Here is a 27,726-nt window from a genome sequence, read left to right as displayed (position 1 = left end):
GGCCTCCTTAGGACAGGTCTGGGGTCTTTAGAAAGACATGGCAACAGTAGGATATGTGTATGTGTGGTGTGTTTCTGTGAGGTATTTTGTGGGGAAGGAGGCTGTATGTTTGGGAGGAATAGGATCTAGGGGTAGTTGTGGTTGTGAAAGTTGTGGCTAGAGCTAGTCTTCCTAAGGCCTCCTTAGGGAAGGCACTCAGAATTTGGGCCTCTAGGTCTTAAGGTGGCTCAGCTAAAGATCAATGGAATGACCACTGGCTCTCCCCTCTTCCATGACCCAGATGTTAGGGGTATAGGCTCTGGTCTCAAGGATCCCTTGCTGCTGTTGGTGGACTCTCAGCCCACTCACTCAGTATTCAGTAACTATGATTAATTATTCCCATTTCCAACTTCCTTAGGACCATAAATTTGTTGGTCCTAATTCTTTGGTGTGACTTCAGAGATCCCACATCAAACTAGCTGCAATCCTTACTATCTGACCTTAGCCCATCTCCAAGAGCCCTCAGGGCATCGCATAGTGGAGCAACTCCGGGCTCCACATAGGAATCCAGCTACATACTGACCCCATCTCCACCCTTAACTGGCTTCAGCTAGAACTGGCCTTGGGAATGCAGAGACGCCACACCTTGCTGACCTTCCTTGTGCCTGCCCCTACTCTGACCAGCCTCTAATGGGGGATGACCATTTTCCACCCTAACTTTCTGTTTCATCATTCATCATTCCATTCTTCAGTTCTCTTTTCTTCCACTTTCTGTTTTCTTATCCATTCTTCTCTTTCCCAGTTTCACTCTGAGGTCTTCTACTATTTACTTTCCAAATCCTCCCCTTCCCCTCTTCAGTTGACTGCCTCTAAGATTATGGTCTTCCCATCATATGCTTTAAAACACCTCTGATTGTGTATATGGGGAGGCGGAGAGCATCTCACTTTCTGGTACCCATCTCTCTAATTCTTCTTCAACCTCAAATGAGTCTGTCCCAGCCCACTCCCCTGGACCAGAGCCTGCTTCTCAGAGAACTTTGTTTTTTTTTGTTCTCTTTCCAATCTGGAGAGGCCTCCATTGCCCCAAATCCAGGTCAGCCATGGCCCCACTTGAACTGGATAATGGTGAAGAGGAGAAGGTGGGAAAGGAAAAGGACAGTTTTGGTGTGAGAAGGGGCTGGTTGCCCCACTGCCTGAGGCTAATCTGTCTTCTTCAACAATTAAAGCATAGACCACAATAGAGTGGAGTGTATATAAGGGTGGGACTTGTCCTGGGCCTGGGACCTGGGTCAGCAGTGGGTAGAAGGTTAAGGGGCATGTCCTAGACCAAGGCCCCCAGGTCAGGAGGTAGGGATGAGGAGGGGAGACATGTCCTGGGCCCTGGCCCTGGGTTGGCAGGTGGTAGTTGAATCAGGGAGACCCTAGTCCTTTATCAGCTTATAGACATGATGTTGGGCCCCATGCTCACTGGTGGAGACTTCAAAGACAAAGGCAATGACCAGCAGTGTCTCCTGGGAGTCTCGACTTGTTACTACCTGAAATACAAGAGGGAAGGGAGAAATATGACACAAGGGGGAAGACACCAGGTCACCAAGTCTCTGGTTTTTCCCTTAGCTCTACCACTGATTTTCTAGGTGACATTGAAGAAGTCACTTTATTTTTCTGGACTTTTGCTTGAACCTCAAGGAAATGGGAAGGAAAAAAGGAACCAGTATTTATTAAAACATGTCAAGGACCTTCCAGATATTATCTCATTTGAGATAATACAACAGCCCTAGGAGATAGGTGTCATTATTATGCTCATTTTACAGACATGGCAGACAGAGGTTAAGTGATTTGTCAAGGGTCTACAGTTAGTGCCTAAAGCTGTATTTGAACTCGGGTCTTCCTAACTCTAGGCCCAGTCCTCCATCTGCTGTGCCAACTAGTTGCCCAGGTAGAATATAGGGAAAACAGGAATAGGGTCACTTTTTTTTTTTTTGCAAGGCAATGGGGTTAAGTAACTTGCCCAAGGTCACACAGCTAGGTAATTATTAAGTTGAGGCGGGATTTGAATTCAGGTCCATCTGACTTCAGGGGAGGTGCTCTATCCACTGTGCCACCTAGCTGCCCCCAATATGGTCACTTCTGAGATCCCATTCAGTTCTTACATTGGAGAATTCTACAGTTGCTGTAGGGGAGGGGAGGGGAGAGGAAGGGAAGGGGACTGGCTCTCACCTGCAGGATAGTGAAGTTCTCCAAGACGCTGTTCATCATATACTTCTCAGGTAGGTGTTTCAGCTTGTGGATAAAGTTGATCATGTATTCACACATGGGGGAGCGATGGATGCGGTACACGAAGCGGCCATTCTCTAGCCGCGCGTACTCTGTCTAGGGTCAGAGGACACATGATGCTTGTTAGTTTCTCTCTCTTCCTCCCTTGCCACCCCCTTCCCCTCCTCCTCCTCACACTCAGCTCACCTCCACTTTCTCTACCACCTGCTTGCCAAAGGAGCAGACTTTGGTGGAGACGCTGATGGTCATGCTGTCAGCTGAGCTGTACTGGGAGCTGACCCCGTAGAAAGCCCCAGGTCCATCCTGGATGGTGCTGTTCAAGTCCGCCTAAAGGTTGGGAGTAAGGTGTAGGATGGAAGAGGGAGAGAAACTTTGGTCATCTTAGAACTTCTCCTAGAGATTCTAAGAAAGAAAGTGTAATTTTCCCCAAAGAAGCAAGCACTTGGTACTAGGAGGAGGAAATGTCCCAAGGATATCCAGGTGTTTAAGAGGCAGTTCGGCATAGTGTAGAGAGCACCAGGCTTGGGAGTCAGGAAGAGCCAGGTTCAAATCCTGCCTTTGACAATTATTGCATTTTGACCTTGGGCAAATTTTTTCACATCTCTGGGTCTCAGTTTCCTTCTCTGTAAAGTGGTGGGATTGGACTTAAGGACTTCTAAGGTTCTTTCTAATTCTAAATCTAGCATATAATGACCAAAGTGCTTCTTACTATCCCTCGAAGCATTTCACATCCCTTCCCTACTCCCAAACCCTGGGACAAGGGTGTTTTTTGATGGTCAGAAGTTGTGGGGCAGCTAGGTGGCACAGTGGATAGAGCACCAGCCCTGGAGTCAGGAGGACCTGAGTTCAAATCTGGCCTCAGACACTTAATAATTAGCTGTGTGATCTTGGGCAAGCCACTTAACCCCATTGCCTTACAACCCTCCCCCCAAAGAAGAAGTTAAGGGACTCTGAAGTTTGAGATGGGAATGGTAAGAATCTTAAATTAGGAAAAGCCTAGGCCACTTCTGAAGGGGAGAACTAAGAGACTAACTAGAATTGGGGGGAGTAGTTCATTTTATCCAGTGAGCACTTTAATCCCACTATTCCATAATTGACTTAATAATAGAACTAAATGACTGATCCTTACCCAGAACTTGACAAGGAAGAAGGCATTAGGTGGCCCCTTTTCATAGAGGTCCTTCAGCCCACCCTTTTTCTCAGGGAATTTGTCATAGATCTGGCGAACGTCTACTGCTTCCAGGGGAGGATCCGAGAAGGCAGGGTTGGTCTGGCCGATGTGCACGAACAAATGCTTGCTGTACTGTAGGGGAGGGGTCCAGTACAGGATCATGTTAGAGGCCCATGGGAGGGTCCCCATGAAGTGAGAGGGAGATGGGACCAAAGTGATGGTTGGAAGAGAAAAGGGAATGATAGTACAGGGCAGAGTGAAAAGAGACAGACAAAAGGGGTAGGATGTTGAGGAGTGTGAGGTAAGTCACGCCAGTATCCATGAGCTCCTAAGAACTCAAGGATTATCTATAGAAGTTGGGGTCCTCTGGACCCACAGATATCAGGGCTCTTTTCATCCCATGACTGTCCCCTCATGATCCATGACTCTTTGCACCCTATGATTTTATTGTGTTCCCTCTTCTCCATGTCTATACCAGGGTCTTTATTTCCAATGACTTTGTTCTCTGCTGCCATGAAGAGGTTATGGTCTCTGTTCCATTCTCTGCCACACCAGGGCCATGGCTCTGTCTTGCTCTATCCTCCCCTTTCCCCTAAGACCATTTTGGACCATCTCAAGTTCTCTTCAGTCCAATTACCGTATCTGGATCTCGCTGCACTTCCATGAAAGCTGAATATTCTAGGAGCCGAAGTCGAGTGGAGGCAATGGTGCGGTCCTGCCACACAGGCACGGCAGAGGCGGCTGGTGGGAGCGGGGCCAAGGGCTCATAACCTGGGGGAGAGACTTTTATTGTGAACAGGCAAGAGGTCTGGATATATGCCTGTAGCTCTGGATCTATGCTAGCAGCTAAGGCCAGGTCTTTATCTCTGCTCCCAGGATTGGGCTGAGGCTCAAGCCCTCTCTTGTGGTAAGGTGGACTAAGACTGGAGAGGGAAGAGAGTCAGACCAGCAGGGCAGCACAATTTGACCCCAGTGCTGGACTACTTTTCTAACATTTAAAAAAGTTCAGCAGGTACTCAACATGAGTAACCATGTTCCTGGAGATCATTACATCAGGGATCAGTAAGGTCCACGCAGGAGAGTTCTGAGACAGAAAAGGCTTGAGAATTGAGAGGTAAAGAACCATATTGAGGACAGTGGTTCTAGTGTGAGAATTCCCTTAGGAATATGCGCGCTTGTGTGTGTGTGTGTGTGTGTGTGTGTATGTGTGTGAAACAGAGAAACAGAAAGACAAAAAAACCCATAAAGACAGAGATTGTCCATGAGTTTGAGTATCTATTTGATGTGTATCAATTTGATCATGTATGATTGTGTTTAGAACTAGGAAAAAACTCATGAAAAGATCATCTCTTTAAGGAATTATAGGACTTTAGAGATGACAGGGACCTCAATGGTTGTCTGGCCCAACCCTCTTATTTGAGAGGGGAAAATTCGGGGGTTGAAGTGGGAAAATGATTTACCTGAAGTCTTATATCTAGTATTACTGACTTAAACTCAATTTTGGCAAAACCATGCCTCAGATTCAAGACTCTGGCCCTAATATACTTATGTATAAATACACACTTATATGCATGCAACAGTGTATATATATGCACACACACTGTAGAAATAGGAACACAAATGTATATTTGTATAAGTCTACACACACATGTAAATACACTTATGTTTTGGGCAAGAACTGCAGACAGTGGTCTAGAACTGTGGGTGAACAAGAACTGAGCATCTAATCACACCCAACATGGCAGAACCCAAACTGCTTCTGGAGAAGTTCATCTCTAATACTAGTATCTCCCAGGGATCCTATATAATTGTTAATCATTGAATATCACAATCACCAGTGACTTAAATTCAAAGAAAAGATGCATGGTAGGCATATTTAAAGGCCACAACATGTTAATAATGATGTCTTCAAGAGGGAAGTGGTGTAAATATCACCATTAAAGGACTAGAAAAGGAGGTGGAAGGGCGGCTGGTTGGCACAGTGGATAGAGCACCGGCCCTGGAGTCAGAAGTACCTGAGTTCAAATCCAACCTCAGACACTTAATAATTGCCTAGCTGTGTGGCCTTGGGTAAGCCACTTAACTCCATTTGCCTTGCAAAAAAAAATCTAAAAAAGAAAATAGTAGGTAGACTGCTCATGAATTAAGATTAAGATCACAAACTGGCAGCCAAAATGCAAACTAGTATCCTAGAGAAATTAAAAATATTCTAGGGGTATCTCTGGGGAAGGATTTACAGAAAGGTATGTATGAGAATTACTCAGGAGGAGTGATTGGATTGTCAGCTGTACTATTGAATTGCTTGCCATTCAGGACCTGTCTGACAGTGATAATGGAGACATTTCCAGTAGAGTTATCCCTTCTACATTGCAAGAGTTAGGGGCATGGTGCCCCTGAAATATGAAAAATATAGTAAAATGTTTTGGCCCTCCCTTCAATCCAGAGAAGAAGTTTGAATTTTGTTTTCTTTTATGGGGTGTTTACAGAATTTTATTGTAAAATATGAGTTATATAATACTATACATTTTTTTGACCTTTGCATCATCTGTGGCTTCTGCAAAACCACCAAAAATTCTCACTTAATTTCTTATACTGACCTGCAATATATCAAAATGATGAGAGGGAAAACTGCAATGTAGGAGAGTTCATTACACTCAGATATACTACATTGTCTGTGTGTGTGTGTGTGTGTGTGTGTATTTGGAGAAACACAGACTGGAGGAGGGAGAAAGGGTTGTGTACATATGGGAACTGAATCGTGTGGAAGAATGTATATATACATACATATATATCTATCTATATCTCTATATCTATCTATCTTATCTATCTATCTATATGTGACCAAATATAGGGAAAATGATAAAGCAGTTTATTTTTGGCATTTCTCAAAATATGACTCTTGCTCACTTGAAACTTCATCTTTCTCCTGGCTTGATATCACCCCTTTGACTGTATTAGTGACTGAAGGTACAACAACCAAGGATTTAGTTCTCATAAACCTGCCTCAAGGACTAGGTTGAGGTTCAAAACCTATATTGGGGCAAAGTGGAGAATAGATTGTAGAGGACACAAAGTACAATTAGGAGCCAAATCAAGGTCTGAACATATAGGAAGGTGGAAACAGATCACAGTACTGGCCACTTACTAGTGAGTGTGGGTGGCAAGGGCGGCTGGATGGGGTAAGTTGGCTGTGCGAAGGGTTTGATGCTGAAAGACACAAAAAAAGTCTAGTTAGTGGCTGTCTGTCTTTTCCTTCCTCACTTTTTTTTTCTCCCTTCTCTCTCCCTACACACACACACACACACACACACACACACACACACACACACACACACACACTTATTGTCATAATCTCCCTTCTTATTTTGGGCATCATCAAGGAGGGTGTCTGGCCTTCTGTGGCTGACTGACTGTTTAAATAAATATTTGGCTAAGTGGCTGAGTGATTGGCTAAATGACTGACTGGCCAATTAACTGACCCAACCAGGAACCACGATCAAATCAATTCTGCCACTGTTTCTGAATGAGGGTTGTTAACCTGCTTAACAACAGTATTCACTTCCCTAGTAGTGACCAAAGTGGGCCTCTCCAGTCACCATTCCCCTTTGTATACTTGTCTTCCCCTTTAGAATATAAGCTCTATGAAGGTAAGGATTATTTTTGCTCTTTGTTTTCGTAGCTCCAGTTATGAACACAGTGTTTAATCAGTTGTTCTCAAAGTTCTGTGCAGGGACTCCTACTGTGATAAAGTCTGTGAGTCAAAACTATTTTAATAATAATAATAATAATAATAATAATAATAATAATAATAATAATAATAATATATTTTAACTTTACTAGGTAGGCATATAAAATCTCATTGAAACTTTTGAAAAAATAACTATTTCCCTTCCTTTTCTTCCAGGAAACTGGTTGATTGGTTAAGTGACTGGTTAAATAATGAGTTTCCTGATTCACTAACTAGCTAAGTGACTGACTCACCAAGTGGTTGATTAACCAATTGATTATTTAACTGACTGGCTGACTAGAATTTTAACCAGTGAGAGTTTAATCCCACTATTCCATAATCGAGTAAGACTGATTGACTAAGTGATAGACTTGACCAAGAGTGGTTGAGTAAATGTCTAACTAGTTAGCTTGTTGACTGATTATCTGAATAACCACCTGTATGAAGATAAACTGCCCATCTCTCTGGCTTACTAATTAAGTAACTCTATGACTAAGTTACTCATCCATAATGACCTAGACCAGGGTCTAGTTAGATAACTGGTTAAGAGACTAACTAAGTGACTGACTCACCAAATGATTGACTGACCAACTAAACTTAATGGACTGGCTATTATCTAACTAGAATTGGGGTGGCAGTGGGGAGTTATTTTAATAGGAGCACTTAATCCTATTGTATAATAATTAACTAGAGTTAAGTGATTGATTGACCAAGTAATTGGCTGGATGACCAGTTGGTTGCCTAAATGACACATTGAGTAAGTAATTAACTAGTTACTCTATTGACTATCTGTCTGTCTGTGTGACAGATAAGCTTCTAGCTAGCTAATTAAGTAACTTCATTCATCTACAATTAATCCATTAGACCAGGGTCTGATAAATTGATCTCATATTTCATGATGGAGGTGAAGCTCTGGGCCAGGGTTGGGGCTAGGGACCCAGTGGGAATCCAGACAGGGACAATGATGAGGGACTGAGAGAGAGGCCAGGAAAGGTAAAGTTAAACTGACTGAAATACTTACTCCTGAGAGGGTCCCGGCTGCTGTCCCGGGAGAGGGGGTCCGCTCCAGAACTGCAGAGAAAGGAGAAAGTTAGGGGGATCACTTAGCCCCTTCGCATTAGGACTGGAATCCTCTAATCCCTTAATCTGTCCAATCATCAATTCTCCCGTGATATTGTAGGTGCTCACAAGACTTGATTTCTATCTCCTAGAAACTTGTATTTTTGGTCCCCTCTTCTCTGAGTCCCCTGTATCTTACCCGTGAAGCAGCCGCAGAGAAAACTGCCTGGGGGAGTGGGGGAGGTGGGCTGAGTTTATTCTGCAAAACGCTGGCTGAGACAATTTGAGCTGAGGACATAGAAGCCATACTCTGGAGAGCCTTATCCTTGGAGACCTGGTCCTGGGGAGGAAGGAAAGGAGGGAGGTGATATTAAAAGGCTCATGTGACAACCTATTCACCTATGTAATACACACTACCACCATTCCCAGTTTTATACATGCCTGTGACTAGGTAACAGAAAACATCCAGGAGGGTTTGAGGAGTGGGAAGGAAAAGGAGCCCACTCAGTGGGACATCCATTAAGGAAACCTGATTAGCAAAGGCTGGAATGGGAGACAGGACAAGGGCAGGGGACTGAGAGCCGAGATCTGGGTCTAACCTCTGCCACTAACTCAGTGGGCAAGTCTCTTTACCACTCTGGGTCTGTTTGTAAAATGTGCCCTGACATTTCTTTTACAGTTTGGAAACTATTTCATTGAATCCTAAAAATGAAATAGGGTATAGGTACTAGACCTGTGAATGTAAGGAACCCCTCCTACTAATATGGGTCAGCACCCTCTCTGCCATTTATAATCTTAGAGAATTCCCTAGAGCACTGACTAGCTAGGTGACACACCCAGGGTGGTATGTGTCAGAGGTAGTCCTTGAACCTGGGTCTCATTGGCTCAAAACTTGGCTCTCTATCCACTCTACCTCTTCTAGAAATGGCATCATAAAATAAATAAGGAAGGAAGTAGGTTCCTTATTTCAGGGATGAAGGAAACGAGACCCAGAGACATTGTGACTTGCCCAATGTTACATAACTGGTAGGCACCAGAGCCAGGATGAGATCTTGGGTTTTCAGTGCTCTAAGGTTTCTCTTAACTTACTCCAGCAGCCAGAGGAAGGAGGAAGGAGGGAAAGATGGGGTGAGGGTAGGGGATTGCCACTTACCAGGTTCATGGCCTGTGAATGAAAAAACAAAATATTGGATCAGAGGAAGAGTAGAGGGAGAAGACCATTCCTCCCCATTTCCCTCTCCTCCCTCCAATGACTCCCTAGTTCTCAGTACTCACTAAAGAGGCAGGTCCAGGAAATCTAGCTTCCTGCTGGGGGCTCCATTTCTCCAGTAGTTCCTGACTAGGAACACTCACCTGCCTTCTAGTAAGCTCACCTGGGTAACCCACTAGGATTAAGAGGTTAAGGCCCAGGAGTCTCTACAGGAGGGTACTCAGGGGAAACTAAAAGGAATTGGACAGGGGGAGGATGGAAGTATCGAATAGTGAAACTGGCTGTATGCCTTAGGATGAGGAGGAGCTATAGGAACTGAGAAGACCCTACAGAACTAGGGCAAGGAGATGAAGTCTATAATGGCAGTTGATATGGGGAAATCAGATTGAAACTACAGGGGTGGAGTCTATGCTTGGGGAGGGAAGAGTCATCTATGGGGGGAAACATTCCTGTGTCTACCTCTTAGGAGCCCAAAGGAAAGGGCTGGGTAGGCCCAGAGCTGGCATGCCTTCTGAGAACGGTTGAGGAACAGGGAGTTGAATATGACCTGATCTAAAAGGCTAGGGGCTTCCAGGGACTGAGAACTGCTTTTAGACCAGGATGCCCTGGGACCAGAGGTCCACTGTGGTAAAATGAGTCGATGGGGGGGGAGGGGAACGAATCAATCCATCATATCCATCCCACCACCACTACCAAATAGCCCATAACCAAGCCCTGACCCCCAAAAGCCCCAATGCGGTTAGTTAGCGGTGGCGAGGAGGGAAGAAGAAAAAAAGAAAGCGGAGTAGAGGAGAGATCGGCCCTAGTGGCCCTCAGACCACCAGATGCTGCACCCATTTCCCTTTCTCTCCTCCTTATAATGGGGTCTGGGGAATGTGGGGAAGATCCTCTGCTCTCTACCCTCTACCCTAGAGGATGAGGGTGCTCTCTTCCTACTTCTTCCTCCTTTGGCAGGGTCTAGGTTCCCCCATAGCATCATCCCCATTGTGCCCTCAAGGGTACCCTTGGGAAAGTAGGGAAAGTGAGAAACACCTCCTACCTGCTTTCTCCCCCTACCCAGGGACCTTTTTATAGCCCCCTCTCCCTCCGTTTCCTGGCCCTGGGACAGTCAGAAAATGCTTTGTGGGATAAAAGGTAAGGGTGGTGATCTACAGAGCTAGAGAAGGAGGCAGGGATGGGAAGGGACCAGTGGGATGCCCAAGGGGCCCCAGGAGAGGCCAGGCCGGGTGATGGGGGACCCGTACCTTCAGCTTGGACTGAATCTCCCTCGATTTCCGCCTGGCTAGAACCTGCAAGTGGCTAGAGACCTGCAGAGAAAGAGCAGAAGGAGGGAGACAGCAGAGCCGTCAGCCAGAGAAGAGGTGGGAGCGAGCGGAGCGGAGAGAGGAGGGGCAGGGGAAGTCACTTGCCCATGCTGCAGATCGGAGGATGGTATGGCGGGTTTGGGAAGAGGGAGGAAGGACAGAGGTTGGAGACCCCAGACCAGGGTGAGGTGCTGACATACCTTGATGCCCACCTGGTACTCCCGCACCTTCTTCCTTGCTAGAACCTGTATGTGGCTGGACACCTAGGGGCACCACCCCACGTCCGACCAGAGAGGAAAACACAGAGAAAGTGAGGGAGGTGGGGGAGGCCCATGGGGATTGGAGTGACTAAAGAGCCATGGCCAGGGTGGCCCTGGTCCCCAGAAAACCTTTGAGTCCAGTGGAACACCTTCCTGGTCCAGAGGGTTCCAAAGTATGTCCCATTACCTGTATGTGTAGGATTATTCAGGATATCAGTCTACAAACATGTAAACATGGTAGTAACAATCATGGAGGGATACCTCATAGCTCCCTAACCTATCAATCCTATTTTTTTCTTTATTTTTTATGGATCCTATGGATATTCCCTCAGGGCTATCTCCTAGGTCCCCTAAACTCTTCTCTGTCTGGCTATCTTTTCTCTGTCTCTGCCTCTCTCTAAATTTCCATGGGTTTAATTATCTCTATACCAAAGACATTTTACATTAGATATTCCAGAGACATCTCAAACTCAACATGCCCAAAACTGAACTTTTCATCTTTCCTCTCTATAACCCCCCCAATCAAGTCTCCTTATTTTAATCTTCCAAGTTCATTATTTTACCAATTCCATTGCCAACCTTGCTCAAATCTATAGTGGTTTCCTCTTTTCTCTTGGATCATGTCTAAATTTCTCAGCCTAATAAAATAATTACAATCTATAGTAATATTAGAGAGTCTCTAGTTGGAGCAGGTTCCGAAGTACATTTAGTTCAGCCCTTTCTTTTTCATGGATCAGGAAACTGACCCACAGAAGGGGAAGTCGCTTATATACAAGATCTCACACAGGTAGCAGGAAAGAGGTTCACCAGACCCTTTCATTCTTCTTCACACAGTCTCTCTAAGTTTTTCATAGTATTCTCCTGAAGGCAACCTTGTGAGGTAGGTTGTATAAGTGTTTGGGGGAAGGAGAGGTCAAACTAGTGATTTCATTGGTATTAGGAATCATTCTATGGAAACTCCCTCAACCAGTGCAGATAAACACCTGCTGTGCCTAGAAGTCAAGTACTTTCTCAGAACCACATAGATCAGATGTGACACTTGAAACCCAGACCTTCTGACTGAAAATCAAATGTTTTCTACAGTAGCTACCACCCCTCCCCTCAAAGTTTCCCAGTTGCTGGCTCCACCTTATTTCATGTCTGACCACCCTACTGAATAATGCCTCTTCTCCAATTCTTGCTGGATGCCTGCACACCACACCATTCACACTTTTGCCTACATGGCTCAAGTCCCTAGGAACCTTTTCTCCAAACTCTAATCACCATTTCTTTCACATCTCACCTCTTCAGAGGAACTTTCCAGGCTTTCCCAACCCTTCTGATCTTTCTCCTTCTTGGCCTCCCTGAGTATGTATATATGTAACAGTTGGTGGTTTAGGGAGCACCTTTATATCCTGTTTGCTTATTCTTGTTTTGTCACATAGGGCTTGTCTCCCCATTTGTAGGTGGACTCTGATTTAAGTTGATCCAAGGTGTTAAAATTCAGCTTTACAGGAATAGTTCCTCAGTTTATGAACGAATTAGGCATGTGACTTTTTCAAAGGCTGAATCGCCCTCCTACCTCTAATAGGATTAGATTTACTTCCAGCCTTTCAGGGACACATCTATCAAAGTGAACATATCACTTGGTGAGCTCTTCTTGGCCATGGTGGTTCATAAGTCCTATAGCTGGAATGGAACTTAGAGATGATGAAGTCATGAATTTAGAGCTGGGGGAGACTTTGGAGATAATCTAGGTCGATTCTTCCCCTTCCCACCCTGACATTCTCCCCCCCAATCTGGGTCAGCCCCCTCATTTTACAAATAGTGAACTGAGATTCAGAGGGGTTAAGTGATTTGTCTCAGATCACATGCATAATAAGTGTCAGAGCCAAGATTCAAATCCACGTGCCAAATTCAATCCACTTCCATGGCACTCTTGTGCTGCCTTTTAAAAAAATTGAAAACATCAATTTTTAAGATTAACATGATCTTTTGAAAAAAATCTGAACAGACTAATAGTGTTCTTTGTTCTTTCTCTCTCTCCCCCAGAATACCTAGCAACCTGTCACCAAATCAGGAAACCTAAAACCCTTCAGAGAAGAAGGGACACTTCTTAGGATGATGGGATCAGAGGATCCTGGCCTCTTAGAGATCTAGGACCAAACCTTTTCCACCACCATCACCAGTCTCATACTCCTTTCAGGGACAGAATCTCTGAGCTTGGTTCTGTTAACTCATAAACATGTTGAGCATCAAGTACATTAGTTCCAACTCTATCTTTGGGCAAGAAGGTCAGGGAGGATGCGGGGGGGCTACTGTTACTCCTAACCCTCAGTAGATTTCATGGCCCCAGAATTTGGATGCTGAATCTTTTTTCATCTTCAGGAGGAAAGAAGGCTTCAGAATGCAGAACATCAGAAATGCCTATTCAATATTGGTTGAATTGAACTAAAATGGTGGTGGTAATGTTAGGCAAGATTGTCTTATGTCCTAAGATCACAGATTCAGGGAACTTATTTTATAGGTGATAAAACCCCTTATATTATAGCACCCCCTTATTTTTTAGATGATGAAATTGAGGCCTGTAGAGAGGAAGTGATTTGGCTAAGGATGCCAGAATGTGTGATACTCTCAGTGGAGCTATGATTTGAACCCAGGTCTTCTGACTCAAAATCAGTGATCTTTCCTCTGAGCCTCTAGGACCTGACTTTAATCTTCCTACCATAAATGGTCTAAGGTATAACCCTTAGGGTCTTAGCTAAGGCTGGACATTGTGTGTGTGTGTGTGTGTGTGTCTGTCCCTAGTCCTGGTCATGGAGAGCTGAGGAGCAACAGCATGGGCTCTCCTGCTGACCACCAGGCTGCTGAGATCCCCAAAGTTGCTATCATTTCCCAGCTGGGGAGATAAATAGGGTATATATTATAGGGTAGGAAGGGTTATAGATTGCAGGAAGTAGGTTTCCAGATTGCTTCCTGGAATCCATTATCTGTGACCAGAGGTTCCAGAGTTAGTAAAATAGTCACTGCCCCATTCCTAATAGAAATGACCTCAATTCCTTCAGAGAAGGTAGAGGAAGAAACCAGTTATCACAAGACCTGGAACCTGAGAGCAGTGTGAAAAAAGGACCAAAAAGAATAATGATACAGGATGGGGGTGGAGACCCTGCCATCATTCTCCCTGTCCCACAGGAAGCAGGTAATTGTGGCTTTTTTAAATTCATTCAGGGTTAAGTAATTTGTCCAGGGTCACACAATCACTAAGTTTCTGAGGTGGGATTTGAACACGGGTCTTTCTGGCTAACCTTTTATTATTCTTAGCAAGTACCTTGTAGATGGGGAGTATCAGTTTTCCTTTTTAAAAATCCAGACACCTAAAATCTTTGGGAATAGTGTATTAGGTGTGGTTTTGAGGGGATGTTTAGGTTTTCAATAGAAGCTTCTATTCTAAAACTTCCCCTCAACTCCTGGAATCCATTATCTGTGAACAGAGGTGCCAGGACTAGTAAAATAGTCACTGCCCCATTCCTAATAGAAAAAACCTCAATTCCCTCAGGGAGGGTAGAGGAAAAAACTAGTGACTACAAGACTTGGAACCTGAAAGGACCTAAACTCCCTGAATAGCTGGGGGTGAGGATCTTCTTCAGGTTACAGGCCCCTATATCTGGCTTTTCTTACTTTGCAGTACTTAGCCTGATATTCAACTGTCCAACTTTTGAAATTTCAATTCTGAGGAAACCTTTAAAAGTAGGCAATGCAAGGATCCAGGATATAGGGATGGAGCAGTTCCAGGGTAGAAGGCTAGGAATAGGGAGCAGGGGGAAGAAGCATGGAATGTCAGAGTTGAGATGAACTTTGGAGACTATTTACTCTAATGTCATCATTTCACAAACAAGGAAACTGAGGGCCAGAAAGGTTAAGGGCTGAGAGGAAGGGAGGAGAAGGGGCTAGTGTTGTAGAGGACAGTGCTTCAGTTCTTTCAAAGGTGTGAGGAAGAGAAAGATGGGAGAGGGAGGAAAAAGAGGTAGAAGAAAATGGAGGGAGAGAGAAAGAGGGAGGGAAAGAGGAAGGGAGGGAAAGAGGGAAGGAAAAATGAAGAGAGGGAGGAACAGGAGAGGAGGGAAAGAGGGAAAAAGAGAAATGTATGGTATGTATGTGTGTGCCAATTATATGTATATATGTCTTTTTTTCAAGGCTGTAGCATAAATTGTCTCTTTACCTGTTTCCTTGTTCGAGTCTTTCCCGTCCTTAGCTTGATATATCGGGCTATCAACTCATTGCGACCTAGATTGAGAAGGGGGGGGGGAAACCAGGGAATAGGTAAATGGGGTAACTGAAACTAGGCAGTCTATGGTCTTCTGCAACTCAACATCTATCTCTCCTCCTCTCCCTTCCTTCCTCTCATTACCACCCCAGATCTCTCAGAGCCAGAAGGTGGCACTAGTTGGAAAGAGTTGGGTGGAGGTCAACAGAGAAAGGGGTGGTTGCAGGGGATATGAGCAGCAAGTGGGACCACATGGCTCGGAGGCCCTTCTTGCAGCTGAGGACTTGGAACAGATCCCCAGTCAGGAGGCAGAAGATAGGTGATATTAGGGGTGGTGGCAACAGCTTCTAGACCAGAAGCATTAGGGTAAGAGGGGTCAACACTATCAGGTACTGTTGTTCTATTCACAACCCTTTTTGGTTCTGTAGACAAACAGGGACAGGTGAAGAAGACAACTGGCTAACTCAGACTGTGTGAGTGTGTATCTATTCATGTCTCTCCATGCCTCTTCACTCCCTCCCACCCTGGATGTGTCATTGTGAGCATCCTTTTGTGTGTACTGTCTTATGTTCCTTTTGGTAAATGTCTATGTAACTCTGTATCCTCTGAATCATAAGGTGTGATTCCTCCACCCATGTTATATGAAATAGCACTGGTCTGGTTGTCATGAGGGGTGTGTGTGTGTGTGTGTGTGTGTGTGTGTGTGTGTGTGTGTGTGTCTGTGGTCCTGCCTCTGTTCTGGTTTCCCTTCTTTTAGACCTTTTCTGTAAAATGAGAGGGTTAGATGAGACAGTCTGTAAGGCTCCTTCAGCTCTTCAACTCTGAATGATTCTTTCGAGGAGCCTAGTATCTGTCCTTCTGAATGTCTGTAATCATGATTGATATTTCTATACACACTCCTGTGTATCTATGAGGAAGCTTATATATCTGTGTCAATGTGTTCTTGAGTGTATCACAAATAGAAAGCAGTTGCTGTCTGCTGGCCTATCTATCTATCTATCTATCTATCTATCTATCTATCTATCTATCTATCTATCTAAGGGTGTGGATATGCCCTTTGTGTGACTCGGCACTTGGTCAGCTTCCTGATGGAAGAGGGTGGGGAGCTCATCTTTGGTGGGGGGGGGGGTCGATATCTGCCCTAGAAAGCCAGAAGACCTTGCACCAATCCTAGAAAATCTGCAGAAGATACCTGGCATCCTCCCAAAGAACTTGGCAACCTGGGGAGGGGGCAGAAGCTCTTGGTATCTGCCTCTTTGAGTGTATGTCACTGAACATATGGAATTCTCCATGTTTCCTCCTGCCCACTTCCCCTTCTACCAAATCCCAGTTGTGTTACCCCCAACCCCAAGTCCTCCCCTAAAACAGTCACATTCCTGGAATACTTCTCCCCTGACTAAACCAACCCCTTCCGTCTCCCCTCCCTCCTCCTCCCTTCCCGCCTTCCCTTCTCCACTCCTCCATCTCTGGCTAAAAATACCCCATTGGGGCTGCCCCAGCTAGTCTGTGGAGCTGGGGTGGGGACAGGCAACCCAGTGAGTACTGGGGAGACAAGCCTGTCCTAGGGCATCTCCCTGCTGAAGTAGAAAGGCCCTGTTGTAGAGATAAGAAAATTAGAGGTGAGGGGGTGAAACAGGGAGCCCAAGTCAGCCCTTCCCACTCCAATCTCCTTACTTTGGTCCCTTCCCTTTTGAGACTCCTCCCTTTCCCCTTCCCTCTTAGCCTGGGCTGAAAGGCTAAGGGCCTGTCTCTTTAAGTGGCCGCCAGCTGTCTGGGCTGCTGCTGGGAGAGCCGGTTTGGGGGGGTGGGGGGAGCTGGCCAAGGGCCAGCCCCGGCACGTCAGCGGGCAGAGTCATCCCAAAAATGCAGCTCTGGATCAGGCTTACCAGGGGCTGTAAGAGTAGGGGAAACTTCCTTTTGGTTTGGGGGCCTAGCAATAGAAAAAGAGAAACTCACAGTGGGGCTCTGGACTAAGAGCACAAATAAGATGGATAAGATTTGGGGAACCAAGGAAGGACAGATGTGGGCTTCTCTTTTGCCCAGTATACCTTCAACACAGGCCACACTTGCTCTCCCCCTCCCCACTCCCAACTCCTTCAGGTTTCTCAAACCTAGAATCCTGTCTCCTACCTCCACAAAGAGTCTAGCCCCAACCCCCATCCCAGCTGTCTGTCTTGGATCCACAGCTAATATGACCAACAGTGTCTAACTAGGGCTGGGATCTCTGCTCTACCCACAGTACCCACTAGTCAAACTTCCACCCTCTGTGGCAGATACCTTCAGAAAAGGCCTCTGTCCAACTTGTTAGGTTTCTATGACAGCTCTAGGGCCTGGGGGTGGGGGGTGGGGGGGAAGGGAAGGGTGTTTACCAGTTCCCTCAATACAAGCCCCTCCATATCTCAGTCAGAGACCCCTGACAGCCCAGAGCCTGTCCACCTTTTGAATCACACCGAAACCACCAAATAGTTTGGGGGAGGGAAGGTAAAGTTGGGAGCAGGAACAGCAGATGGGGGCAGAATGTAAGCCATGGACTGGGGGAGGGGGCAAAGTTGGCTTGTTTACGAAAAGGAGGAGGGGAAGGAGGAGGAGGACGGGGAGGAGGACAAGGAGGAGGAGGCCCAGATCCAGACACACGGGCTCACACGCCCAAACTCGCCTGTGGCTGGCGCAGGGGTTATTTCACCAAACCGGCTGGGTGAGGGGGCAGAGAGCAGCAAAGGGAGGGGCTAGGGAATGGAAGGGGAGCCTCTGGAGAGAACCATTTCATGAGGGAGGTCTGGAGATCTGAGCAGCCCAGCAGACCCCACCTTCCCCAAGGTCTCCCTGATCTTTCAGTCACCAACCTGTTCCACACTATTGGGTTTCCTGCCTCTGCCCCTTCCCTACAGGCTTCTTTATTCACACAGGCCCTGCTTCCTGACCTGGCACTCACCATACATCTTGCCTTCATCGGAGAGGATGATTTTGCGCCGACCACAAGGAGGATAGATGGCGAGGGCCTCCTGGAAACTCTGCTCGATGTCAGGGCTCCACACTCCCTCCGCATCATTGTCCAGCCCTTTGTCCAGCCCCTCAGGCCCATCATCCCGGCCCTCTCCGGGGCTGTTGCTGGCGTTCCAGCTGTTGGACGCTATTGTGCTGGTTGCTCTGGGCTCTGGCCTCGAGCCCGCTGGGCACGCGAGGACCTGGTAGAACAGAGGACAGGATGGGGGTCATGGAACTGGCTCAACCAGCTCTTCCCAAACCAAAGCCACACTCACCCTTCCCCTCCACCCCCCACCTCCCAGGCTCTCTGCTCGGGGCCTCAAGCCTCTCCACCCTCTCCACCAAGAAGGTGTGTATGAGGGATGGTGACAGAGGCTGACAGCTCTATGACTCTGATGGGGGGACAGATCTAATGATTTGGAGGAAGAGATGTGTTGGGGTGACAGGCTGCTGCCCTTAGCACCCACTGCCAGTGACCTCTTCCAAGCACTCCTCCCTGCAACCACAGACTTAGAATTCAAAAGAATCTTAGAAATGACCTAGTTCAACTCCTTCAGGAAGAAATTGAGTCTCAGAGAAATTAGGTGACTTGCTTAAGTTCACATGGGAAGTTAAGCCCAAGTCCTCTGACTTCAAATTCAACATCTTCCTACTTCACCAATGGGTCTGAGCTCAGAAGCTGAAAGGGCTGGGTAGCTTAATCATAGTTGGTCCCAGAAGTCACTTGGGCTAATGAAAAAAATGTCACTTTTATGACTGATACCCAGGGAAAGAAGAATTTAGGAAAGAACAGTGATCCATTTTTTTCCTACTCTGATTCTTACCACTTTCATATCTCTCCTCCAACATCTATCCATCTTTTGAATGTGTTAGCTTTGGGGTTCTGGCCTCCTGCTCTCATGGTGCCATTTTTTACTTCAAAACATTTTGAAGAATCCCAAAGAAATTCCATCTTAATTCATCCACTTATCCAACAAGCATTTATTGAATTTCAACACTTTGGGATAAGAGAAGTCATCTGCTCCCTTCAAGAAACCTATAGTCCATGTGGGGAGATAGAATTTACTCTCACAAAAATTAGTCAAAACAAGTTGCATTAATAAATGGCCTAGACTGCATGCTAAAGGAAAAGGGATCCATCAGTGAGAATGGGAGGCACTTGGGAAAACATGTGCCTTCCTATTGCCAAGAACAGCTCCATGTCACCCCCATAGTCATACAATCCCAAGAAACTTCATATACCCCATATGAAGGACTTGGACATGACACTAGAAACCTCTCACGGGCCTACATAGTGCTGGATAGAGCCACATGGATGCATACAGTTCCACATGGCCTTGTATAATCATAGCTCACATTTTAAAAACACTTTCACTTTTGGATTGGACTTGTGATTTCATGGTACAAAGATCTCTGAGAAAGAAAACTCGTGCTACCAATACAGATCAATGAAATCTTTTATATCTCTGAACTCATTTGATCTTTGCAATTAAGGCATGGAAGCATGATTTATTATTATTTGTTTCACAGATGAGGAAACTGAGGCTCAGAAAATTAAAGGGTCACATAGTTAGCACGAACAGGCAGAAGAATTAAAACCAAGTCTTCTTTGACCATCAATTAGTGTTATGCTAAGTGCTGGAGAGTCAAAGAATGGTAAAAGGCAACTTTCTATCCAAGGTTGTTGCTGCACTTACTACACAAGGATGTCTTCCCCATGGACATCTGCACAAGGTCACATGGTGACACAGAGATCCATATAAAGTCATTGATGCTCTGAACCCTAACAATTTCTCACAGTTCTAGGTCCCATATGACTCTCTATAGCACCAGGCTTATACCCCCTGTAAACAAGAGTGAGTAGGTGCCCAGGATAAGGTGTCTATCCTAGAACAACAATCACTCCTTGTTCTGATGAGTGCATGGCCCCCTCTTCCCAGTCTGAGGGAGACTCACTCAAAGGTGAGGGGGGAAGTCAGTGAGAACTGATAAAGGGAATGCAAAGAAGCTTTCTTGAATAGGGCATAAATTGAAAGGGGGAAGTCAAAGAGATGGGAGAGTTCTTTCCCCTAAGCCTTTGAGGTTCAGAGAAAGCCTCAAAAATGATGATGGGTTGGTTGGGGGCAGGGGGGCAGGCAGGGAAGGTATCTGGGGGAATCCTGTTCTTCAGCTAGATGTGAAGATGGACATGTTCTGGGATCATGGAAAGAAGGTGCCTGTTGTCATGGCAATGACTCTAGGCATCAGCTCTTGGATCTAAGGGAGCATCTGTGCCAAGGGGTAGTCAGGTCTGGGCAAGTGAAGGAGCCTAGGAGGGCCCAGTGCAGGCCGATAAACCTGTCCCCAAAGCCCTCATAGCCACGAAAAAAGACTTTTTTGATTTTAGAGCTGATGGGGGTGGGAAGAGACAGACAGACAGAAGAGAGACAGAAGAGAAAGACAGATAAAGGAGTGAAAGTGAAGAGAGAGGAGAAAGAGAAGTTGGAGAGAGAGAAGAGAGAGACCAGAGAAAAGAGTGAAAGAGGAGAAAGAGGAAGAGTCAGATCAAAGAAGAAACAAAGAAATATAGAGTATAGAGTGATTGGGGAAGAAAAAACAGGGACAGGATAAAGAGGAAGAGAGAAAGGAAGGAAACATTTATTAAGTGCCTACTATGTGCCAACCACTGTGCTAAGTTCTTTACAATTATCTCATTTTATCTTTACAACAACCTGAGAGGTAGGTCCTATTATCATCCTCATTTTACTGTTCAGGAAACTGAAGTAGACAGGCTAGATTTGAACTCTTAATCTTCCTGACTCTAGGCTCAAGAGAAAGAGAGAGCGAGAGAGAGAGAGAGAGAGAGAGACAGAGAGAGAGACAGAGAGAGAGACAGAGAGACAGAGACAGAGAAAGACAGAAACAGAAACAGAAATAGAGAGACAGATAGAAAAAGAGACATAGAGTGACAGGGAAAGGGACAAAAAATAGACAAGAAAGACAGGGAGAAGGAAGAAAGAGACATAGGAATGAATGAGTGTGAGAGAGGAGAGAGGAAGAAAGGGGGGGGGGGAGAGAGAAAGAGAGGAGAGAGAGATCTCAAACCAAGGAACCAGACAAGATAAAGAAGACAATACATAAGGTTCTCCCTGTCCTTGATCCCTATTCTGGACCTTTCCCCAGGAAGCCAAGAGGCCTGGTTTCCTTTCTCCTCTATCTCCCAGGAGTCCCACAGCTCCTCTCCACCAAAGTCCCCTGGAAAGGAAGGGATTAGAACTACAAGTGACCTAGAGATTGAAGTGTGAATGCTGTAGGGGGAGGGGGCTAAATGAGGCCAGGCAGAGAGGCCCTCAAGGCCCAGAGAATTTGCCCTTCTTGTGGATGGGAAACCAGGATGTAGAACATTCAAAAAGCAAGTCTCTGGGCAGCCAGGGTTAAATTCATCTATTAGAAGTAAGAGTGGGAAGAAGATGAAGGGGAGGAGGCTGTTTCCTGGGACCTCACTTTAGCCAGATGCTTTCCCCAAACCCATAGGTATCTCAGTGAAGGAGTGCCAGGGAACTATTCCTTTCATGAAGCCAGCCCCAAAGTCTTGGCCTTTCAGAGCAGCAGTAGTTGGGTAGTGTGGGGAGGCCCTGGCAGCCCTAGGGATAGCTAAAGAAACTTTTCTGCCTCCCCCAACTCCCTACCCCCTGCCCCTCCTTCTCTGTTCTTGGCGCCCCCCCTTCTCGAGGTGATGTCAGCCCCCGCCCCGCCCCCCTCGGGAGCACTGTGGCCAAATAAGGAGAACACGGCAAGAGCCAGGACTGACTTGGGGGGGGGGGGAGCAGGCTGCCCCTGGCCAGGGCTACATACAACTGATCAGCTAGAGGGGGAGGGAGAAACTGTGGGAGGGGGTAGTCAGAAAAGAAAAGGGGCTGGGAAGGGGATGAAAAAAGATACCCCTCCCAACAAAGGCACTTATATTCGAATGAACTTTCAGACAAATAAAAACATAACTACTAACTTGAAAACACACATGTAAGTTTGAGTAGTTATTAACAATTAGACATATACAAGGACAATAAGACACAAATGCACACATATATCAACATGAAGACACATACAGGAAAACTTATATATGAAAATGTTATATGTTTACTTCCATACAAAGGCAGGTTTCCTCTTTATTCCCTTGACTGTGTCCTGAATTAGTATGGCACAGAAGAAAGAGGATATACTTTGGGTTCAGAGGACCTGAGTCTGAATCCTGGCTCTGCCACTATATCTATCTATGTGACCCTGGGCAAATCTCTTAACTTTCCTGGGTCTCAGCTGCCTACTCTATAAAATGTCCCCTAAGATACACAGTAGTGACCTTAGTAAGTTGTCTCAAGAGAAATAGGAAGAAAAGTCTGACCTCTCCCATCCTTATTACTATCCTGAGTGGTTATACCAGTTTGGATTCTTCTGACATTTATTAGGAGCTGGGGACAAAATAAAAAGGATAGTTGGGGTAGAGTGAAAGACTAGCAGCTTAGAAAGAGGCAGCTAAGGGTCTCAAAATACTCTATAGGAGCATAGGATTCAAAGCAATACGGGACATTTCAAAGTTGAGGAAACTGAGAGGAAGTGACTTGCCCAGAGTCACACAGGCTATAAGCAGTAGAGTGGGGATTTGAACCCGGGTTTTCTGATATCAAATCTGGTACTTTTCTTACTCTATCATGCTGGCTAGAGTAGTAAGAACTTCAAAGGTGAAAACTAACAGAGGCCTACCATTTGCAGGGCTCAAAAGTCTCTTTGCTCAAAGTAGTAAGTGGGGCACTTCTGGCCTCACTGCCCATCATTTGAGAAAGGAGAAGGGAATCAGGGGTCAAGGAAGGTAGATTGGCCAGTCAGTGCCCTTAGGAATGGGGAAAGGGCGAAGTGTAGTATGAAACTCCTTTAGCTTTTTGTCTCCCAGGGGAGACAAGGGTGTGAACCTTTGTTCCCTTCCCCCCCATCCTCCCCAATGTTGGAGACTTTCCCCTTAAGCAGAGAAGGGATGGATGGGAGGGAGACACCTTTTTCCTTAGAGACATTATAGCTTACTTCCTCCTCCCCCTACTTAGCCTCTTCAGGTTGTAGACAACCTCTGTATTGTTTGACCATGCCATTGATTAATAATAGTAATAATAATAATAATAATAGTAATAAATCACATTTATAGAACACTTTAAGGTTGACCAAACTATTTCTTCCCAAACAATCCAGTGAGGAAGGTAGTATAAATATTTCAAAACTGAGGAAAGTGATTATCAGAGAAATTAAACATCAAATGTCAGACTTGGGCTCCTGACTCGAAATCCAGCATGTTTGAAAGAGAAAGGGGAGACAGATAAAGAGAAAATGGACAAAGAGAGAATGATAGATAGAGACTAGGACACAGACTGGAACAGGGATAGGAAGGAAAAAGAGAAAAGATGGAAGAAAGAAAAAAGGAGGGAAGGAAGGAGATATGGAACTAAAGAACAAAATATACGGATAAAATGTATAAGAAAATGAGAGACAAAGGAAGGGGAAGAAGATGTAGAGGAAAAGCAGATATAAAAGGAAAGTCAGGGAAGAAAGAAAACAGAAGGGGAGAAAGGGAAGAGAGACAGAGAAGAAGCAAATGACAGAGATAAAGAGGAGAAAGAGATCAAAACAACCAAGATAAAAAAAGATAGTGGAAGAGAAGGAAAATTGTAGTGAGAGGATGAAGAAGAGAGAGAAAGATATAAAACAGAGAAGAAAGGAATGGGAGAAATGACAGCGAGGAGACCACAAGCAGCAGTACAGGCAGGGTTGAAGAGACCCAAGCATCCCAATTAGAGCTTCTGGAAAGCCACAACCTATCTTTCATCCCTTATCGTCTCTCCACCAAGGATTTGAATTTAAAAATCTATATCAGGGCGGCTAGGTGGTGCAGTGGATAAAGCACCGGCTCTGGAGTCAGGAGTACCTGGGTTCAAATCCAGCCTCAGACACTTGATAATTACCTAGCCATGTGGCCTTGGGCAAGCCACTTAACCCCGTTTGCTTTGCAAAAACCTTAAAAAAAAATCTACACCCCTGACCATTTTCACTGACTTTAATTTATCCAATTTCTAATCCACAAATATTTACTGAATGCCTATTATGTGAAAGACTTGGTGATCTCCTCTGGCCCTCAACCCAACACTGTTGGCTACTGACAGTCTCTTTCCTCTTGTAACCATCTGCTCCCTGTACTGTGACCTCTAGATTCCCACCCTCCCCTCCCACTCGGCTCCTATCTACAGATATAGCCCATCCCTTCCCTTTGTCCAAGTTTTCAATCTTCCTTGGGGTCTGCCCTAGCTTGGTATTGGGAGGGGGGGGGGGGGAGGGAAAGAAGGAGAAGGTGCCTGAGCAGGCTTTAGGACAGGTGAGAAGATAAGGGGCCTCTTGCCTGCCCACTCCCCTTGGGGCCTGATCCACCAGAAGAACAGGCTGGACTGCTCCCTGTAGCTGGGGTTAGGCCTCTGGATGCCCGGGGCTCTCTACCCCCCACACCCTCTACAGCCCCTAGCCCATCCAGGATACTATCTTCAGCTTAGCCTAGCTCTGCACAGTGCAGAATCTCCCAGGGGCCCAAAACCTTCTCCCTCCCACCCCCCACCCCCTCCTCAGGGAGAGGCTTAACTTGTGTTCTGTGACTTCAGGAAGCTGTTATTCTGGTGAGAAGAGAGAACTCTGGAGAAGCAACCCCTGGGCACTACTCCCTGCCTGGTTACTTTTCTGAGATGTGGGAGGGGTCTTCACCCAAGCATGGTTTGAAGTCCTAGCCTTGGTCCAGGGCAGATCCCATGTTAGGTGAGTTCAAGAAGTGGGGCAGTGTGGTATACAGAAGGAAGCATTGCTCAACCACAGGTAACTCCTAGATATTTCAATTGGTGGAAAAAATTAAGGATAAATCAGTAGATGTTTCCTATAAACAAGAAACTTCATCTTGGCCAAGAGCACTGCTGTGGTCCCCCCCCCCCATCTCTACCCCAACCTGATTGGCTAAGAGGCCTGGGATAGGGAGAGGAAAGGGAGATGCACACACTTTCAGTACTTTGGGGCCTTCCCCACCCCCCATCCCATTACCCACTGCCAGCTGCTCCATTGCTTTTCCCTCCTATACCCCTTCCCCCATCCCCACCCCCACCCCCACTTGAGGGCCAGCTGTTCCCCAGCTGCCAGCCAGTTCCCTCCCCAGACATGGCCACATTGCAGCCTTGGGCTGGGGGGCCCACCTGGCTCCCCCTTAGCTGAAGTCCCTTGGAGAGATTCAGCCTAAGCAACCACACCCCCAACTAGTGGGGAGGTAAGGGGCTGTAGCCCTAGAGAAGCAGGGTCGGGCCTTCTACAGGAGGAAGCAATTTGGAGAGCCTGGCTAGGCAGACTAGTGGTGGTTGGCGGTAGGGGGGGTGGGGAAGGGAGGGAGGGATAAAAGGGGCTCCTCCCCTTCTCCCCCTCCCCCCTCCTTCTCCTAATGTGCTTCCAATTTGGGCTGGGCAGCCTCACTCTCTCCACATGCACACAGGGACATGGGCACAGGGGCATGGGGGTTGGGAGCTGTTAAAGATGATCTTTGGGGAGTAAAAGAGTGGGATTCTCCTAGTAGGTCTGGGAGGGGGAAAGGCAGAAGAGTAGGAGCACGGAGCAAGATATGCTGGAGTCTGAGCATGGGTTTCTTTTTTTGGTAGGGCAGCCTTTTAGTGCCAGAGAAATAGAAATAAGAACTCCTCAGGGGTCAGGAACAGGGTAGGAAGTGGGGTTCCAGGGGGTGGCAGGAGACGGGGTCAGACTACATGACCTATAAAGTTCCTCTCAATTCTAACATTCTGAGTCTAGGAGATAGGAGCCCCTCAGTCCTGGTCTGTGTTGTGTCTCTTTGAGAGGGAAGGAACCTAGTTCTGCCCCAGCCCCCTCCTTTACTGTCCCAGGACAGCTCAACCAGGACTTGCCAGGTCCCCAAGTCCAGCTGATTGTCTTGGCCTCACTCCTGAGAGAAGCAAGTGATTGAGGTGGGGGGGGGAAGGGACAGTGAGATAACACACACCTGGTCATCTTCCACACAACCCTGGTCTGCAGATGTCAGAGGGACTTCAGGTTCACACTTGAGTCCCCCAATGTGACAGGATCTACTCTGGTCACATATGCTAGCATTGGTTAATTCCCTTTCCTTCAGCCAAACACAGAGTCCCCAAAGTTACAGTGTGGTCCGAACATTAAGTTTATCAAATACACAGGCCAAAGTCTTCGTTTCTCTTCCTTCAGTATCTCTTTCTACCTCTTGATTCAGTCTTTTCTCTATTTCCACCCTTTTTTTTTCTGTCACCTCTCTCCTCTCTGTATCTCTTTTCTCTAGTTGTCTCTTTCTCCTCTTCCCTCCTTTTGTGTATGTCTCTCCTCTCTATGGATGTTTCTCTTTGGTGTGTCTCTTCTTTTCCCCCCTCTCCTCCTGCCTTCACATATACAGAGCCACATAACTTCTCTCAGTCTTATAACACGTTTGATAACAACCATACCCTTAGTCTCCTTCCACCAATTACTACAGTATCTCTCCTTCACAATCCTTTATATACAAACAAATGTGGCCACAGAATGTTACAGTGTATCTCCTAGTTGCAAAATCATAGAGTCATTCACTGTCTCATATAATGGCACATGAAATTTCTGACACTTGATGTTAAAATTTTGCGCATATATACAATTTCAGTCACTGCCACCCCACTGTCGTTTTTTAAATTTAAACATTTTATTTATTTTGCCCCCCCGTCTTACAGTTTTTTCTCTGCCTCTGTCTTTGTCTCAGTCTAACAGATAAAATCAGCCACAGTCACATATTAGCTCTGAAACAGTCACCACAGTGCCACGAATACATACATTGTCTTAGTCACTCCACATGGTCCCTCTTCTCTTACAACATAATGCATAGGTACAAAGTTACATTAATTTTCTCTCTCAAACATACAGGATTCTCTCTCTCTCTCTCTCTCTCTCTCTCTCTCTCTCTCTCTCTCTCACCAGTTCCTCTATCACTTCCTGTCTTTTCCGGCCTGGCAGGGAGCGCAGGAAGCAATCAGTGCTCCAGGAAACCTCAGGGGCCCTGGGCCATTGGGTTGAGGGGGTGGGAGATACTCCCTTCTCCCTACTACCATCCCATAATGAGGAAGGGGGCTGCAACCCAACCCAAAGCAACTAAATGATCAAGGGTGCCTTTTGCCTTTCACTTTCTGTGAGACAGACAAAGCTTCCACATACTCCATTCCCACTGAGTATCATCTAAAGGGATTGTAGCTATATCCAGAGAAGAGTATGCAAGCAACTGGACAGCAACATGAGTATCCTGGAGAGGGTCAGAGAGGTGGAGGCAAGGGAGACTGGACTGTGGAATGACCTGCTAACCTCCCAAAGAGAACCTCACAGGATTATAGATCCGACACTGGAAGGGACCTCTTCTTCAATACCCCACTCCCCCATTTTACAGATGAGAAAATCAAGGCTCAGAGTGATTAAGTGA

General features: G+C 46.1%; 1 protein-coding gene across 1 annotated transcript in view; it reads right to left on the bottom strand.

The window, feature by feature from the left end:
* Positions 1–707: 707 nt before the first annotated feature.
* Positions 708–27,726, bottom strand: part of TEAD3 (TEA domain transcription factor 3) — a 32,166-nt gene continuing 5,147 nt past the window's right edge. The window contains exons 3-14 of the mRNA XM_074187865.1: positions 18,160–18,412; positions 15,183–15,247; positions 10,925–10,987; positions 9,364–9,375; positions 8,410–8,550; positions 8,173–8,222; positions 6,570–6,631; positions 4,062–4,195; positions 3,383–3,556; positions 2,440–2,580; positions 2,197–2,349; positions 708–1,514 (exon numbers count right to left, since the gene is read on the bottom strand). Coding sequence (XP_074043966.1) covers positions 1,401–1,514; positions 2,197–2,349; positions 2,440–2,580; positions 3,383–3,556; positions 4,062–4,195; positions 6,570–6,631; positions 8,173–8,222; positions 8,410–8,550; positions 9,364–9,375; positions 10,925–10,987; positions 15,183–15,247; positions 18,160–18,412 — 1,362 coding nt within the window. The 3' untranslated portion in view covers positions 708–1,400. The remainder of the gene's footprint in view (positions 1,515–2,196; positions 2,350–2,439; positions 2,581–3,382; positions 3,557–4,061; positions 4,196–6,569; positions 6,632–8,172; positions 8,223–8,409; positions 8,551–9,363; positions 9,376–10,924; positions 10,988–15,182; positions 15,248–18,159; positions 18,413–27,726) is intronic.

The sequence above is a fragment of the Macrotis lagotis genome, chromosome 5 (assembly GCF_037893015.1).
Source record: "Macrotis lagotis isolate mMagLag1 chromosome 5, bilby.v1.9.chrom.fasta, whole genome shotgun sequence".
NCBI classification, from domain to species: domain Eukaryota; kingdom Metazoa; phylum Chordata; class Mammalia; order Peramelemorphia; family Peramelidae; genus Macrotis; species Macrotis lagotis.
The sequence above is the reverse complement of the archived record's forward strand: the minus strand, read 5'-3'. Positions and strand labels throughout refer to the sequence as shown.